Below are 18140 nucleotides of genomic sequence, written 5' to 3' on the forward strand. Positions count from 1 at the left end.
CAATGGAGTAAGACAGCAGTAAAAAGGAATGAACTATTCATACATACTTCAACATGGATGAATCTCAAAATCATTATGCTGAGCGAAAGAAACCACACAAAGTACATACTGTGTGATTCCTTTTATATAAAATTCTAGAAAATACAAACTAATCTACAGTGACAAAAAGCAGGCTAGTGGTTGCCTGGGGTCAGAAAGCAGGAGCAGGGAGGGGATGGAGGAAGGAATTTCAAAGGGACATGAGGAAAACTTTGGGGAGTTACCCCTACACACCTCCTGGAGTGGCTAAAGTTAACAGACTGTTATAAGTGTTGATGAAGGTGTGGAACAACTGGAACTCTCATCCACTGCCAATGAGAAAGTAAAATGGTAAACTTTGGAGAAGAGTTTGGCAGTTTCTTAAAAAGTTAAATATATAACTAATAAATACCCTAGATGTTCCACGCCTAGATATTTATTAAAGAAAAATTAAAACAAGTTCACAAAAAGACTTGTATAGAATAGCTGTATTCATAATATCCCAAACCTGGAAACAGCCCAACTATCCATAAACAGGTGAAAGGATAACCATATTTGGCACATCCATTAAATGGAATACTCTTCAACAATAAAAAGGAATAAATTACTGATAAACTCAATAGCATGTGTAAATCTCAAAATCATTATCCTTAGTGAAAGAAGCCAGACGAAAAAAGAGTACACACTGTATGATTGCATTTATATAAAATTCTAGAAAATACAAACTAATCTATAGTGACAAAAAGCAGATCAGAATTTCCCTGAGGATGGGGGTGGACGGAGGGATAAATTAAGAAGGGGCAGGAGGAAACCTTAGGGGTTCTTGGAAATGTTTGTTATCTTGGCCTTGATAATGGTTTCATGAGTGTATGTGTACATCAGACTTATCAAATTGTACACTACACCCCCCAACACACATGCAGTTTATTGTTATCAATTGTACCTGAAGAAATTTGTAAAAACAAAGGACTGGAATATGATGGTTATTGTTAGGTGCTACAATCAATGCATTGGGGTGGGGGGGGATGAGAGGCTAGAGGTATTAATCACCAATTTAAGGCGAAGTGTGAAAGCCAGAAGGTGTCCTTGACAGCAGACACTCAGCTCTTATAGCCTGAAAGCAGAAAAAGCTGAAGATCACATTCAGTCTTTAATTATAAGAGAAGTGAGCCTCCAGAAATATTTGATTCTCAACCCAGGCAAGTCAGCTTCACCAAAGTCAGGGCATTGATTGGGAAGGAGTGTGACACTCCGACTTAGAATGGGGCCTTCTTGGTGACAGCACTCAAACATCTTGAATCACCAGATTCATCTGGGTCTGAACAAGGCTAGCTCCTCCCCATTAAAGGCTAGCTCTACTCACTTCCTTGAACATGATGCAGAATCCTCTGCTTTGCAAGACAAATGCCATACCCACACATCTCTGGCCGGGATATACCGCCACCTCATAGCCTGGCTACCAGATAAGAAACTAGGGTCAGTCACAGTCTAACACAGCTGAGGAGGTTCTGGGTCTACTGAGAAGGATAAGGTGCTGCAGGACCTAGCTAAGGTGTATGGGAGGAGCTGAGAAAATATATGCAAGACCAGGACATGACACCAGTGTACAGAACCAAGGGGACAAAAAATAAAGTTGGACAAGGGAGACTTTACTGCCATCAGACCACTCTCTTGTCATATAACATTTAACATCTTGTGTTTAACAACTAGTTCATAAAATTCCTAAAAATGTCACTACTGGGTCTTGTAAGAACTGATAAGAGCCATCCTGCCCTAGCACACCACTGGCTAAGGCCGATGGCAGAAGATGCTGGCATTAAATTGGGCTACCTGACAGTAGTAGAAATGATAGGATCCCAAATAGGGGTCAGGTGGTAATGCTTATCAGATGCACAATATGGGCTCAATCATAGTAATAAATAGCAAAGTCAGAGTGGCTAGCAATGGGGACCCTGACTTCAGAGAACTATGGAGTGTGTTAAGAGAACACGAGTCCCCAAGGGCAGGAGAGATGGGCAGTACTGCTCAATCAATACAATCCAATGAAACCAAGGATGGATGATTAAACACCAAAGAGCTGCTGCCCCAATTAAAAGTCACAATCTCTTCCCTATTTCCAATCCTGAGACCCTTGTCAGATTTAGAACCCATTGTCCTCATGAGGATCCCCACAAGAAAGACTCTACAATACCATAGCAAGTGTTTATGATAATTCTCCCAGGCCTACTCCCAAGGGACCCATGGCCGTTTACCCAGGTAACTGTATACAAGGAAAAGAGAAATACCCAAGGCATTTTGAGGAGTGTTAGCTAAAGGGTCTGATTTGACATTAACACATGAGAATCCAAAGCATTATCATGGCCCCTTTGTTGGGGAAGGTAATAATAAACAATAAATGGTGCCCTGGGCCAAGATCCCACGCATAATAGGTCCACTGGTTCCATGACTTACCTTACCAGTGACCATTTCCCCAGCCCCTAAACTTCACAGTTAGCAACCACTCCACATGAGTTACTTAACCCCTGGCATAAGAGCTATGGAAGTGGACAAAGGCAAGTGGAAGCTCTGAAACTGTCCCTCCCACTCTGCCTTGGTCAAAATAGTAAATGAAAAACAATATTGCATTGGCAATATTGGAAATAAAAGACAAATATTGCAAATATTTGTAAATGCTGTAAAAATTCAAAACAAATTTATAAAATTTTATTATAAATACTGTAAAGAAAAAACAATATTGCCTGGAACTATGGCAGAGATTGAAGCCACCCTTAAAGACCCAAAAGATTCAGGCACCATTATCACCATCACATCCCTACTTAATTCAATAGTCTAGGCCCTACAAAAACACACGTCCAGCATATGAACCTATCTATGAAACAGAAACAGAATCAGACATAGAGAACAGACTTGTGGTTGCCAAGGGGGAGGGGGTTGGGGGGAGGGCTGGAGTGGGAGGCTGGGGTTAGCAGATGTAAGCTTTTATATATAGAATGGATAAACAACAAGGTCCTACTGTCCAGCACAGAGAACTATATTCAATATCCTACGATAAACCATAATGGAAAATAATATTTTGTATAAACGAATGTATATATGTATAACTGACTCACTTTGCTGTACCACAGTAATGAACACTACATTGTAAATAACTATAGTTCAATAAAAAACAAAACACGTGTCTAGGAGGATGATGCTACACTACTGCACACGTATACTCATTTACCCTTCGTAACAACCCCATGAGGAAATTAGTAATATTTCCGCTGTTTTTCAGTTGTGTTGAGACATAGGTAACCTGCCCAAGGTCATACAGCTAATTAGTGGCAGTGCAAGCAGGTGGCACATGCGCCTGTACTATTAATCACTTTTTTCATTGCCTCTCCATGTAGGGCAGGTTTCTGATGTGTGGCCTGTCCAACACACACCCACATGTGTGAAGGTGGACGTAAAAGATAATTTACCATCCAGAGAAAGTGCTCATTGAGCTTCCTCTGTGGCCCATGCCAGGACTTAACAACCTCTGTATGAAAAGCCATGAAGGTGTGTCCCTGTCCTTTTATTTTCAGCTGAGAGTGGACAGCTTGGTCTCAGATTCAAGTTACTGGCTCCAGGAGGACACTAGTTCAAATCAGAATCGTAACACTAGTTTGAGTGGATTCCAGGGGAATCGTAACCTGGCACGACAGCTAGTCTCCACATACCCCTCTAGGTCACAGAACAGCCACTTCCTGAATGGAATCAAAGTTCAGGGTCAAACGGCCCTCTCGTGGTGAAAGATGGATACTTGTTTGGTCTCAGAAGCCCCAACCTGCAGCATCAGTGCCTTAATGGAGCTTTCGCTCCATCTGAGGCCTTTCTCAGGCAACTGGAAGAAAAAAAAAATGCAACCCTCAATAGGCAGGGACAAGGATGCGAGCAAGGACACGGCGGCAGGCAGTTCATCTTCCTAAATTCTACTCACTGTTGAACTTCTGAGGAGTTGCGGAGACAGCGGGAGTCAGTCCTGTGGAGGAAGATCGAAAGGCCTCTTCCACCAATATCTATAACTGGCTAACAGCAAACCAGTTCTGCCGAAATCAAACACCAGTGAAGCATTATGCTGCTTAAAAATGTGTTGCCTCACCATTTACAATAGCCAAGACATGGAAGCAACCTAAATGTCCACCGACAGATGAACATAAAGCAGTTGTGGTATACATTTAAGATGTTATGGAAAAACCCAAACGGACTTTTTGGCCAACCCTATATATAAAAATATAAATATAAATAAATAAATAAATAAATATATATATATATATAAAATGGAACGTTAGCCATAAAAAGAACGAAATAATGCCATTTGTGGATGGACCTAGAGATTATCATATTAAGTGAAGTCAGAGAGAGGCAAATATTGTGTGACATCACTTATATGTGAAATTTTAAAAAAAATGATAGAGACTTCCCTGGTGGCGCAGTGGTTAAGAATCTGCCTGCCAACGCAGGGAACACGGGTTCGGTCCCTGGTCCGGGAAGATCCCACATGCTGCAGAGCAACTAAGCCCGTGTGCCACAACTACTGAGCCTGTGCTCTAGAGCCCACGAGCCACAACTACTGAGCAGCCCACGTGCCACGACTACTGAAGCCCGCGCGCCTAGAGCCCGTGCTCCACCGCAATAAGCCTGCACACCACAACGAGAAGCCCCCACTCGCCACAACTACAGAAAGCCCGCGTGCAGCAACGAAGACCCAATGCAGCCAAAAATAAATTAATTTTAAAAAATGATACAAATGAATCTATATACAAAACAGAAATAGACCCACATACATACAAAACAAGCTTACAGTTACCAGGGGGGGAAGGGGAGAGGGATAAATTGGGAGATTGGGATTGACATATACACACTACTATATATAAAATAGATAACCAGCAAGGACCTACTGTATAGCACAGGGAACTCTACTCAGTACTCTGTAATGACCTATATGGGCAAAGAATCTAAAAGAGTGGATATATGTATAACTGATTCACTTTGCTGCACACCTGAAACTAACACAACATTGTAAATCAACTATACTCCAACAAAAAATTTTTTAAAATGTGCTGCCTTAAACCTTATCATTGAAAACATGACCCTTAAACATAGTTTACGTGAAATATTGAGTTTTATTAAATATATTCCTTCCTGTTCAAGAATATTATTACACTTACCTTAAAAGACCCTCTTCCCAATAGCATTCCCTTCTTTCCACCAGAGAGGTAATCAGTGCCCCGAATTTTGTCTTTGGAATCTCCTTATTTTTAAATTATATAAACATACATGTATAGGCCTGCCCTGAACATATACAGCCCTGGCCAAGAATACTTGGAAGCCTAGGGACCATATATCCAAATTATAAAATGTATAAATCAAGCTAGCAAAGTGTTAATTAAAAAAATAAGAAGTAAGTTTTGTCCTCCTGCCTGGAAAAGTGAACCTTCTTGAACACCTAGAAAGCCAGATTCAAATTTCTCAGATTACCAATGAGGCTGAGCATTTGTGCACCTTTATTGGCCATTCCTCTGCTGTGAAATGATTATTTTGTGATTTTCCTAATGGGTTGCTTTTTTCTTTTTTTTTTTGATTCATAGAAGGGTTTTACATATTTTAGATACTAACCCTTTGTCCAGTTCCAAGTACTGTAAATACCTGCTGCAAGGCTGAGCTTGCATTTTTATTCTTTTTGGAGTACTTTCATGAACAGAAGATCTAAATTTTAATGCATTTAAATGTATTAACCTTTTCTAAATTAGTTAATATATGTAAGTTTGAAGCAGTGTCTGACACATTGTCTATCGTAATTTTTGAATTCTTTTCCTTTATGATGTGAAATTTTTATATCTACTTTAAAAAAGCCTTTCCTATCCTGAAGCTATGCATATTTTCCTAAGAATGTCTTCTAAAAATTTTAGATATTTGCCCTTCACCTGGCATGAAATTTTTTTTTCTTTTTCCTTTTTTGTAACGGCTTTATTGGGAAATAATTAGCATACCATAAGTCACCCTTTTAAAGTATGTATTTCAGTGTTTTTCAGTAAACTCAGTTGTGCAACAACGTCCACTAATTCCAAAACATTTTCATCACCCCAAAAAGAAACCCCATAGGCACTGAATTTAATATATAGCGTATATATAACCAACATCCAGCACAATTTCTATTATTTCCCCAGTGATTCACATCATTGCCATCACAAATCAAGTTTTCCGATCTGCGTGGATTTCTGTTAGATCTCTCTATTCTCTTCCACTGGCCTATTTATCTATCCCTGCACTAATACATGCTGTCTTATTAAAGCAAGCTGTCATTCTGTATTTTCTAATGAGAATACTGATTTCTACTGACACTTTGTACTTCCATATAAATTTTAGAAATAACTTGTCAATTTCCACAGAAATCCCAGTTGGAAACTTAGTTAAAATTCTGGGGGCTTCCCGGGGCTTCCCTGGTGGCGCAGTGGTTGAGAGTCCGCCTGCTGATGCAGGGGACATGGGTTCGTGCCCCCGGTCCGGGAGGATCCCACATGCCGCGGAGCGGCTGGGCCCGTGAGCCATGGCCGCTGAGCCTGCGCGTCCGGAGCCTGTGCTCCGCAACGGGAGAGGCCACAGCAGTGAGAGGCCCGCGTACCGCAAAATAAATAAATAAATAAATAAAAGAGGCAGAAGGATATCAACCTAAATTCAAAAGTCCACTATCTCTGCATTTACCACCTCTCCTCTGGCTTGAGGGATGTTTTGATTTGTAAAGACTGTAGAAATATGACAAAAATAAAGACAAATTACATCACAACAGAATTTTATAGTACATCTGTTTAATTATATTATGACCATTAATGCAATATCTGCCTCAATAATTTAACCCAGATAACAATTTAAAAAAATGGCATAATGACAGTTTAAAGCTGGTTCAATCACGATTTTACAAGCTTATTATTAAGAGTGAAAACAGAAGACTATTTAAAATAGCTAAGAAGATAACATGTGTCATAGTGCTTAACGTTTCTGTAACTGTTGGTAAGGCTTCCATCTAAATCTGATGCAGAATTCTCAATGGCATTGAAACAGTTCTTTTCTCAGCCGCACGCACGGTATAGATACACTGTGCTATGAGTCTGGAAGAGACTGGCTATGGGTGCCACTTCTTGTCTTCAGCTGGGACTGTGCAATATCAGCAAGTGCGCTCTGTATCTTTTCCAGAAGCATGTCCCCTCGATAAACAACATCCTCCAGACACGTAGCAGCTTCGTGATTTTCTTCTTCCAGCTTATACAAGCTTGCAGCCTTTATAAGACACAAATTTAAGAATGTTCTGAGAAATGAAAAACTTGGAGATTAAAGAAAGTTGAGGCGGAAAGAACCTGCAGTAGAAGTATTTACTTTTAAATCTGATGACTACCCAACCATTGTGATAGAGTTTTCAGTTGCAGAAATCCTAAGATCAGATAAAACTTTCAGTGGCAGAAATCCTAAGATCAGAGTCTTCCCTGTATGAATTAACTTAAAAGATGACTTCGATTGGAGATCTCTGGATGGCTACATGAGACTTCCTTCCACGCTGCTTTCGGACACTACTATTCTACTCCACACCCAGAATGTGCCCCTCCTCTCACTCTTTGCAAGGAAAAGAAGCAAACTGAGGAAAATGGCAAGTTTTCTTTAAGCTCAAAATTGGACAATTATACACATTCAGCTCAGTCTTTAACAGACTACAGTAGTTCACAGTAAAATTCCCACTTCAAAATTTAGATTAACTTTGAAAATTGTAACAAAAGGCACTAAATCTATCTCTTTAATTCAAAATTCTCTACTCACAAAATTCTCAAAGGAAAAGATATTTTTACCTGTAAAGCAGCTGTAGATTCTTCACTGGGTAAGGAATCTATCAAAACATCAATGTCTTTTGCTGTTCGTGCAATCAACGCTGCAAAAAGCTGGGCATATTCTAGAGAAAGATGGTACTCGTTTAGGATATTAGAGAATCTCAAGTTTTCAGAAAGAGAAATTAAACTTTATGAAAACAGAAAACTTCATAACTTTTTCTGTAGCAGGCTTCTAATGATTAAAGTGTAATTTCAACACATCAATTCTATTACGTTTGAGAATTAGCTTTAATATTATCTCAAATTGGAATGTAAGCATAATGTATATCATTTCATTTATTAGGACAATACAGTGGTCACTTGAATAAAGGAATCTATAAATGGGATGCCTTTCTTATTAAGGTCCCTCAAGTAAAATTCAGCTAAATTCATACAACTCTCCTCTAAACAAGTAAAACGTCTGTTATTTGACAAGAAAAGAATTATGAGGTGTTACATAAATTGACTATAACAAATTCATTTCTTTTATGACAAACTTGCAGTAATATTCTCAAACAATAACATTTTTAGAAAGCCATAAATAAGTTGAATTTTTCAATAAATCTAATTTTAAGGGATTACAGGTAATGTGAGAGTCAAACTAAGAGAAGCCAAGAAAATCTATTTACCTTCTGTAGGATTAGCTGGCTGATCTTTGTTAATGGCTGTCTGAATATTACTAAAAGAGGCAGGAGGACCACACTGCTGCAACACTCCAATGGCATTACAAAACTGATCCGCAAGCTTGAGGCCAAAGGAAAGGTGGCAAAGTTAGAAAGGATTTATCTGTTTTACCGATTTTATTGGTAACGGCAGCAACAATGTTCCTATTATAATGGTCTCTGAGCAAGAAAATAAAACAGAAAGGAGTAATTCTGGATAACATAAACCAGTTACTAACAATGATTAAATGTTTTAATCATACAAAGAAACTACGTTTGGTTTCAATCAAAGAAATACAAAATAATCTTTCTTTTCTTCCCAAGGTAACAGAATGACTAGAGAAATATATGCCAATACTTACTGCAAGCACAAGTAAAGACTTTTGGGGAAGTAGTGGTGGAAAAGAGCAAATGTGATAGGCAAATATCTAAGAATGGCCCCAGGGTAAATTTTAAAATGTGACCCCTTTTCTCAAACTAGAGTAGTTACAAGAATAAAAGTGGGGAAAAGACTGCACCTTAAGTATTCTGAAATGTTTTTCTCCAGGACTCAAGCTGTGAACTCCCAGGGCTCTAAAAGTATTCCTTAATCAGTTTTGAAGATTGAGAATACCAAGTCCTTACAGAAACCGTGTCCCATGGGGTTAATGGAAGCTGTCACGCTAACAAAAATACTGGAGTATGTCTTACAGAACAGCAGATAAGGGAACAGCTCGTTAGAAACCCCTCTGCTTGTAACCTGCCTTTAATGATTAAGACTGCTTTAGTTTTTTTTTCTTTCCCTAATTGCACACCCTCCAAGCTTCACGTAGCCCATGTCATACCACACCAGACTTCTTACCACCCCTACAGATAACACTGCTGATGCGTGCATCACTGTAGTAACAGGGGCTTAAGTTGTTTTCCAGAAATTTGGAAGATTTGGAGTGGGCCCCTGCCCAGTTCAGACCACCTAAGAATTGTTGGGACCACCAACCCTAAAACTGGTCCCGTGCACAACACCAATTACCTCACCTTTTCCCTACCTCCACCCACCCTTCCCCAGGCCTGAGAACACCCTGCTTCTTTAACCCATAAAATCTCAAGCCTCTTGCCTTCTGGGAAGCAATCTGAGATTTGTTCTCCCGTCTCCTCACTCCGCTGCCTCCTGAATAAATAAACCCCTTCTCTGCTATGAAACTCGGTGTCTCAGTGTTCGGCCTGCTCCAAGTCCAGCAAACAAACCTGGCTCCATAACATTACCATCTCCAAACCTAAGATTCCTAGTCTCCCCACCAACTGCTCTCCATAGTCCCGACCTCTCAAACCTCAATTCCTTATCTCCAATCAGTGAATCAGCATTTCCACTAAGATTCACTGCCATTATTTGAATGACAGAACTCAAAGTCAACTGTTTCCTTTGTTTAATATCTAATTTCTATTGAGAATCTCCTAGTGAACCAGTCTAACTTCAGACTCAACTTTCATCTTCAAATCCTGCTAATACTACTACAAATCTTTCCCTTTTCCTTCTACCATCACTGCTGCTGTTAGTTCAACTTCACACAAGAATTGTTTACAACAGACTCCTTATTCATTTCTAGTTCTTATTTTCTTTTTTAAAATTATTTATTTATTTATTTTTGGCTGCTTTGGGTCTTTGTTGCTGCAAGCCGGCTTTCTCTAGTTGTGGCGAGTGGGGGCTACTCTTTGTTGTGGTGCACGGGCTTCTCACTGGGGTGGCTTCTCTTGTTGCGGAGCACAGGCTCTAGGTGCAGGGGCTTCAGTAGTTGCAGCTCAAGGGCTCAGTAGTTGTGGCTCGCCGTCTCTAGAGCACAGGCTCAGGGGTTGTGACGCACAGGCTTAGCTGCTCCGCAGCATGTGGGATCTTCCCAGACCAGGGATCGAACCCGTGTCCCCTGCATTGGCAGGCAAATTCTTAACCACTGTGCCACCAGGGAAGTTCCTAGTTCTTATTATTTTCTATGTTATTTTACTCTGCTCAAAAATTTTGAGTTTGCCCCAGCATGGTCTTCAAGATAAATCTCCAAGTCTTCAGGCTATTTCAAAGCTTTCAATAATCTAAGTCAACTCTACTTGTTCATTATCTACTCCTCCTTCACATATGCCTGACTGGTGATAAATTCATTCCTCACTACACTGCTTTTGCTCACATTTTGCAAAGGTAATAGAGTGGCAGTCACTGCTCTGAAGCTGTACAAATGTGGATTCTAATTCTGGTTCTGCTAACTCGAGTTTCTTTTAATTTTTAAATTGGGAACATTCTCACATTATAGCATTGTTATGAAGAAGACAGAAAACACACACAAATATTCAACACACTGGCTATTTGCTCTGTCCTTATGAAGCTCTCAAAATCCATTTATTCAACAAATACTTATCAAAAATCAACTCTATGACAAGCATTGTATATAACTGTATAAACACACTGATACAGTGAACAAGACAGTTTCTGCTCTCATGGAGTTCTCAGTGGGTAAAATAAATTTTATTTTAATAATTTCACAAATAATTACAATTCAGATAAATGCTAATAAGATTCCCTCTATTTTAATTAATATCACTCAACAGTTCACTTTACTTCAGCACTTACAGCTGAAAACACTCAATTCATTACAACTCATAACCACATACTGCCTTTGCATTATTTAAATGTCTCTTGAGTATATGACATCGTTCTAATCAGACCGTAAACTCCTCAAGGAGTATTTCTCTGTAACCATGGTGGTGCACCCATCATGGATACCAGGCACCCATACCAGTTAACCTAGAGGTTTTTCTCCAAAATCCAATGATCAGCCTGCCTACCATGGAGTTAAGGGCCATATTCACTTTTCCTTACCATCCTTCTGGCTGAGACATGTATGAATACACAACATTTCCCCTAAAATAACATTTGTATCCAGCTGCATCATTACAATTTGATTTTGTAAAGCGTCAAAGGAGTATCTCCTTGAGGGAGACTGGTTGGCAGCCCAGGCAAGTCACCAAAGGTAGAATTTACCTTGGTGAATTCATCAACATTTAGGGGCTGGCCCTCACACACAAAGTAGATCAGTTTCTTGTGAGCAGATTCACACTCTTCAAGTGCACAAAGACTAATAACAAGAATACCAACTTATTAGCTTCCGCTGAGAAAAAACTGGCAAGAGACCAGGTACTTGGATTTTCCAGCCAACATCTCACCTGGGACATCAAATTATAAATAGAATAACAGAAATGTAAACAAGTTAGCTCTTAATGGTAATAAGTATATGAATTCTTTGGTTTGCATATACTTTCTACGTACACATAACAGGAAAAATAATCAGAAGGATCAAAGTAAGGGGGTCTACTCACAACACCTGACTTTTCATAGGGAGTAAACCCACTGGCAGGCATTTTAAAAACCTTAAATAAAGATATACGAAGGTCAGAAGATTGACTATCATAAAGACGTCGGTTTTCCCTAAACTGACATGCTGGGGGCGTAGCCAAGAGATGGAACCCTTGGTCTATAGGAACCAACTAAGATGAAACAAAACTTTTCACTTTACTATCACTCCCGCCCCAACCTGAAAATTTTGGCAAAGGAATATTCTCGGCTAACATCTAATGGCAAAAATCCAATCATTAAGAACAAGAATTGCCCTCCGTGGGTTAAAATTGATAAGCGGAAAAAAGCTTCCGCTTCCTCTCCCCTCCCGGCCAAAGAATCCCATAAGCACCACTGACAAGCAAATAAAACCTTTCCGAGAGAACATGATAAGGCCGTGAAGCGTGACAGTCCACGCAGTCCTGTCACGGAGTGGAGTGAGATTCTCCACTTCGCAGGCTAAGAGGCCGCTGGCTCCCGCACCGCCCCGCCGCCGGCCTAAGACCTTCCAGACCGCGGCGCCGCCTCCCCCCAACCCCAGCGCTTGATGCTGAAGCCCGGCCTCACTCCACTCCTCACTTCCGAGTTTTGTCCCTCGGACCTCTTTTTCTGCCTTGCTTTCCCTCGGGAAAGACGACGACGGAGATTAATCGCGCGCAATTACTCACCGAGTTCACGGCGTCCTGCAACTGCGTGAGCCGATCCGCCATGTTCCTCCCGCAAACAAAGAAACGCGAGAATAGCTGCTCGTACGCAATTGGGCAGCTCTAGGATGCGTCATGGCCAATCACAGGGCTGCGTTCTTGGAGTGGGTGGAGTCAAGCCTTACTCCACGCCCGGCGCGAAGTGGGAGGGACTTTCCGGAGGCCTACTTTATATGGACTACTTCCACCTGGGGCGACTCAGCTGTGCGCACGTTCGGTAACGCGGGGACTGTACAGGGCCCACTTTGCTTGGGGTGCCAACATACTTTCTCGTGGCTTTTAGGTGTTAAACACTTTACAGAGATTGTTGGATTATGCGGTTTTTAAAAGTAATTTTCCCTATCCTCCCTTGTATCCATTTATAAACATCGCCTTGAATACTTGCATGGACCACAAAACATACACAGCAAACAACTAAAGAATACTTGGGAGTCACGGTACCGACTTGAGTGTCAAGAAATCCAAATTAAAATTCAGCAAGTAATCAGGACGGGCTGTGTTCGGGTGCCCCTCCGTTGCTTTTGGGTGCGGAACGCCTGGATACGTATTTAAATGTGGGTGTGCTGGGGCAGCTGACACACGTGAGATGGAAAGTGTCCAAAACTAGTACTAAACTGAGCTGTAATGGCCGTGTTGGAAGATTATGGAAAACATAGGTCTTGTGGGCAAAAGTGAGAGGAGGAAGACGGTAAGGTAAGAGGTAAGGTGTAATCAGCATCTCTTGTTTGTGTGACTGCGAGAAACTCGGTAAGGAACAGAGCAGGGTTGGTGGAGAAGAGAGTGGAAGTTTCACAGTGGGAAAGAGGAGGTTCCTGGAAAATAAGCCAGGTGTGTAGGTGCGGTATGTTCAGTTTTAAAAAAGATAAGCTGTGCAATTTAGGCTTAGACTTGGTACCTATTGAGGGTTTCAGTGTGGAGAGTGATGGTCGAAACTTGGTATTTAAGGAAAGTTAGAGCTGGGGATAGTCTGGAAAGAAATGAGGCTGGAATCAGCTAATGACTGCTTTGTGGACTTGAGACAAACTCACGGACCCTCCTCCTCAGGCTGATTATCCCTGATTACCCTCCTGGGGTTGGGGGAGGGTGGAGAAAACTCTCCGTTGGGAACTCGGCTTGTGGGATCTACTCCAGCCCTAGCTGGGAAGCTCCACTTCTGCTTCACCACCACATGACCCCATCTCCAAACAATCGACAAAACTGCTGGGACCTAATTGGGAACCTCTACAGGTGAGGCACCTCCCCCCTTAATGGGATTATTGAGAGAATTCTAATTTGTTTTAACTGTAATATGGGGTAAGCTTGTGACCCTCTCTTCTCACCCCCAGCTGAGAGTGTTCCTTACTGAATGTCTGCCACGTGCCAGAAAGTTATGTGGGTGCTGGGTTTGCAAAGATGAATAAGCCAGGGGCTCACAAGGAGGAGGGGTCTGCAGTTATTCAAGAATGAGGTGAGTTGGGCCTAGACTAGGGTGTTGAGCCTGAGAAGAGAAGACAAGGCTAGTTTTGAAGGAAAAATTCACACGGATTGGTGCCTGGCTGGATACAGAGGGATGAATGACAGCACCCATGAAGGGAGAATACTAAGTTTTGTAGCCTGATTGAAGAGAATTTGGGCACTTGGGGTAGAACCACTCTGAAGCAACTCCTATTACAACCCAACTTCCAGCCTGTTGTCCTGTCGTTACGTTCCTTACAGTTTTCAGTAGCTCCACAGAGACTTCAGGTTGATGTTCAGCCATTTCTGCTTGGGTTTCAAGGTTGACCATAATCTGGCTCTAGGAAACAGATTCCCGCCTCCTCGTGCAATAGTTTTCTGAGTGAAATAATCACTTCAGATTATTCAGCCACAGCCCCTGAAAACTTTTGTTTTTCCTGCGCTTCTTAAGCCTCTTCTGGCCATGGACCCCTAAAGAATCAGATGAAAACTGTGGACCTTTTCCCAGACCAGGCTCTCAAAATTTTGCATACATTTTCAGGGGTTTATGAACCTCTTGAAGCTGTGGACTTCAGGTAATAATCCACCTGCAAAATACAGTCTTATAGGTGTAGCTCAGGATGCCTCAACAATGGCTCTATTGACGTTTGAGGCTGATTATATTCTCTGTTCTGAGGTGCTGTCCTGTGCATTGTAGGATGTTTGTCAGCATCCCTGTCCTCTACTCACGAGATGAGAGTAGCAACGCCCCCCCACCCAGTCGTGACAACACAAAATATCTCCAGATATTCCCAGATGACTCCTAGCAAGTGTGGGGCAAAATTGCCTCCAATTGATAACCACTCAATTCTTTACCTTTATCAAAACAATTTCTTTGCTGTTATTTAATTCACACTCGATCTTTTAAAGTTTTACTTTTTACTTTTAATGTAAATTTTATGAATTACTAGATTCCACATGGACCCCTTCTCTCTCATGATTTTGACTTTTTTTTTTTTTTTTTTTTTGCAGTACGCGGGCCTCTCACTGTTGTGGCCTCTCCCATTGCGGAGCACAGGCTCCGGACGCGCAGGCTCAGCGGCCATGGCTCAGGGGCCCAGCCGCTCCGCGGCATGTGGGATCTTCCCGGACCGGGGCACGAACCCGCGCCCCCTGCATAGGCAGGTGGACTCTCAACCACTGCGCCACCAGGGAAGAAGCCCCGACATTTTTTTCATATGCTTTTTAATTTGCTTTTCTTGAATCCCCTACTGGATTATATGGTTTTAAGAGGAGGAACTCAGTATTATGTATCTCTTATCTTTGAAACACAATTTTGGTATGTCCTTTTAAGCTTTATATTATTAAAAGTTTCAAACATACACAAAAGTAGAGAGAATAGTATGGTGAACACTCATGTACCCACCACCCAGCTTTGATTTTTTTATCAACTCATAGCCAATCTTGTAGTAAGTACTTTGATTTTTTTAATCTGTAGTGACTCCCTATTTTTTCAGGAAAAAAAAGTCTTTAACAGTTCTTTAACTTGACAATCTAGATCCTTAACTACCTTTATTACCTACTCAGTCACAATTTATTAAACATCTGAACTGTTCCAAGCACTGTGCTGAAATACTGTAAATAGCATTTGTTACATTAGATTCTTTGCAATTCCCTACAGATGCTCTGCTGTTTCGTACTCCTATGCACATCATATAAGATGCATTAATTCTCTCTTCCTTGTATGAAAAGCCCACACTTCCATCCCTACCTCGATTTTGTTCCCCTGTTGATCATCCACTCAGCTTTAAACCTCAGTTTAAACATTTCTTTCTTGATAAAACCCTTCCTGAAACCCTGGAGTAAGTTAGTTGCTCCCAATCTTCAGAATTGTTCCTTGTACTTGTTATTCCATTTAACACATTGAGGTTTAATTATCCATACATGACTCTAATTCACTCACCACCATGAGCTACTTGTGGGCAGGAAACATATTTTAATTGTTTCCATATTTCCAATGCCTAGCACCTAGCATTTAGCCTGACACTTAGAAGACTCTGAATGCATATTTATGGACTAAATGAATGAATTTCCTAGCATAATCATTTCCATATGTTACTAAATAAACATTTATTGAATTTAATTTAATGAACACAGTCCAAAGAATGTAACCCACAGGAAGAACAAGTGTTAAAAAATACAGAGCAATAAAATGGATAACTAATAAGAACCTGCTGTATAAAAAAAATAAATAAAATTCTAAAATTCCAAAAAAAAAAAACCAGAGCAAAGGTGAGGTTAGAATGAGATAGAATACATGGGCAAGCTTCACAGAGCACCTTTCCTGCCTTTCCCCTGGAGCTCTATTCCCATCTCCATCCACGGTGTCTTGGGCTTTGTCAAAAATCTAGGATAGGTTGCCTGCCTTCTTTTTCTAGACTTGAAGCAGTCCTTAAGGCTCTAGTTATCTATATCTTGGATTTGGGAATCTTGTCAGTTTTTGTGTTTCCTTTCAATTCTTAGGAATAAAAACTCATCTGCAAAGCTGCTGGGCCCATTTGCTTCACAGGTTGCCAGTGGAACTCTGACATGAGCAAGGAACCCCAGCCAATATTCTTCCCAAGCTGTTACAGTATTTTGAAGCCAAGGTAATGAGGCCCTCTGCTGCTTACTGACACATCTGTCATCAGCTGTCCACTGCAGGCACAGGGAACTGCAATGCTAAAGTGTGGAAGAGAGGGAATGGGGTTAGTTCAGGGAAGTGAAATTAATTCAGCATGGCCAGCATAGAGGAGTTGAGTTGCAGCAAGAACCTGGAGAGCTGGACAGGCGCTACATCATGAAAAACATTATGTGTCATACTCAGGAAGATGGACTGTTATCCTGAATGCTTTTACCAGAAAACCTTTAGAAGTATATCTTTAAAAAATTTTTATTTTCTTATTCAAAAGCCATACACATTCAATGTAGAAATTTTACAAAGAGCAGAAATGTGCAGAGAAAATCATTCTTAATCCAGTCACCTGGAGATAAACTCTTTTAAACATTTTGATAATGTTCTTTCAACCTTTCTATGCATATAAACATGAATGCATATTAAAAAGAAAACAAAATAAAGCTTATACTATATACATACATATATATATTGCTTTTTAACTTGCCTTTTCATAAACACTTCCTGATCAATCAGTTGCCTTTTAAAAAATGATTTTTGAAGGGCTACAAGGTATTCTATTATATGGCTATGTTACAGGTTATTTAATTAACTTATTGTTGGGCATTTAGGTTGTTTTAGTTTTTTTGCTATTGTAAATAACATCTTGAACAGTTTTGTGCACTAATATATATATATAAAATTTTTATACATATTTACATACTTAAATCCAAAAGTGCAATTATCACACCAAAGCTGAGTATTTTTAAGATTTCTGATACAGCTCATGCCATAAAAAGTTGTATGAAATTACACTCTCACTAGTTAGATCTTACAATGTCTTCTCAGCTCTTTCATCCACACTCGAAGTTCTTGTTCTTTTAAAATATTTACATCTTAGTTTCTTAATTTGATTTTGTGTGTTACTAGTGAATTTGAACATTTTTTCATGAGTTTACTGGCCATTTGTGTTTCTTTTCTTCTATTTTTTTGTTTTTTTAATTCCCTATTCATGTCGTTTGCTAACTTTTACTTTTGGTCATCAACTTGACTTTTCATATGGTTTATTGTTTATGGTGTTTATTGACTTTAATAAAATTAAAATTTTTAAGTAGCCAAATCTACCAATCTTTTCCTTTATGGTTTCCTCCTTTGCTTTTTTGCTTAGAAAGTTCCTCCACTGAATAATTCTGATCACTTCTGGTTTGGCACTGCCAGATTCCAATAGATTTTTGCTCAAATAAACTCTTAAAAGAAAAAAAAAAAAAAGACAGTTCCATCATTCTGCGATCAACTTTTTTTTTTTTAAACGTGTATTTCTTCTAGCTCTTTTAAGATTTTAATTTTATTTATTACTTTGGGATTTCATTGTGACAATGTGAGATAGAGTTGTAATCCTCTCTCCCCAGTACAGTGCAGCTAATCAGTTATCAGACACAATTTACTGAATAATACATC

At 40.2% G+C, this 18140-nt stretch overlaps 1 protein-coding gene across 2 annotated transcripts; it reads right to left on the reverse strand.

Annotated features, from left to right (window-relative positions):
- Positions 1-6828: 6828 nt before the first annotated feature.
- Positions 6829-12708, reverse strand: MED21 (mediator complex subunit 21). 2 transcript variants are annotated; one of them, XM_019936168.2, is made up of 4 exons: positions 12581-12708; positions 8525-8639; positions 7878-7978; positions 6829-7317 (listed from the first exon to the last, which is right to left on the reverse strand). In XM_019936168.2, exons 1-4 carry the CDS (start codon positions 12620-12622, stop codon positions 7141-7143), a joined length of 435 nt encoding a protein of 144 aa, XP_019791727.1. In that variant the 5' UTR covers positions 12623-12708; the 3' UTR covers positions 6829-7140. The 2 variants fall into 2 exon arrangements, with proteins under 2 accessions (XP_019791727.1, XP_033722868.1); XM_033866977.2 differs by lacking the exon at positions 12581-12708 and adding an exon at positions 11897-12544.
- Positions 12709-18140: the final 5432 nt, after the last annotated feature.

Source organism: Tursiops truncatus, chromosome 11 (assembly GCF_011762595.2).
Source record: "Tursiops truncatus isolate mTurTru1 chromosome 11, mTurTru1.mat.Y, whole genome shotgun sequence".
Classification (NCBI taxonomy): domain Eukaryota; kingdom Metazoa; phylum Chordata; class Mammalia; order Artiodactyla; family Delphinidae; genus Tursiops; species Tursiops truncatus.

Excerpts from the sequence above, each read along its gene's own strand:
- MED21 (XM_019936168.2), bottom strand. The coding sequence starts at position 12,622 with ATGGCGGATCGGCTCACGCAGTTGCAGGACGCCGTGAACTCG. Across the intron at positions 7,979-8,524 it reads GCCAGCTAATCCTACAGAAG|AATATGCCCAGCTTTTTGCA; the intron begins GTAAATAGATTT and ends ATCTTTCTCTAG. Across the intron at positions 7,318-7,877 it reads AATCTACAGCTGCTTTACAG|GCTGCAAGCTTGTATAAGCT; the intron begins GTAAAAATATCT and ends TGTCTTATAAAG.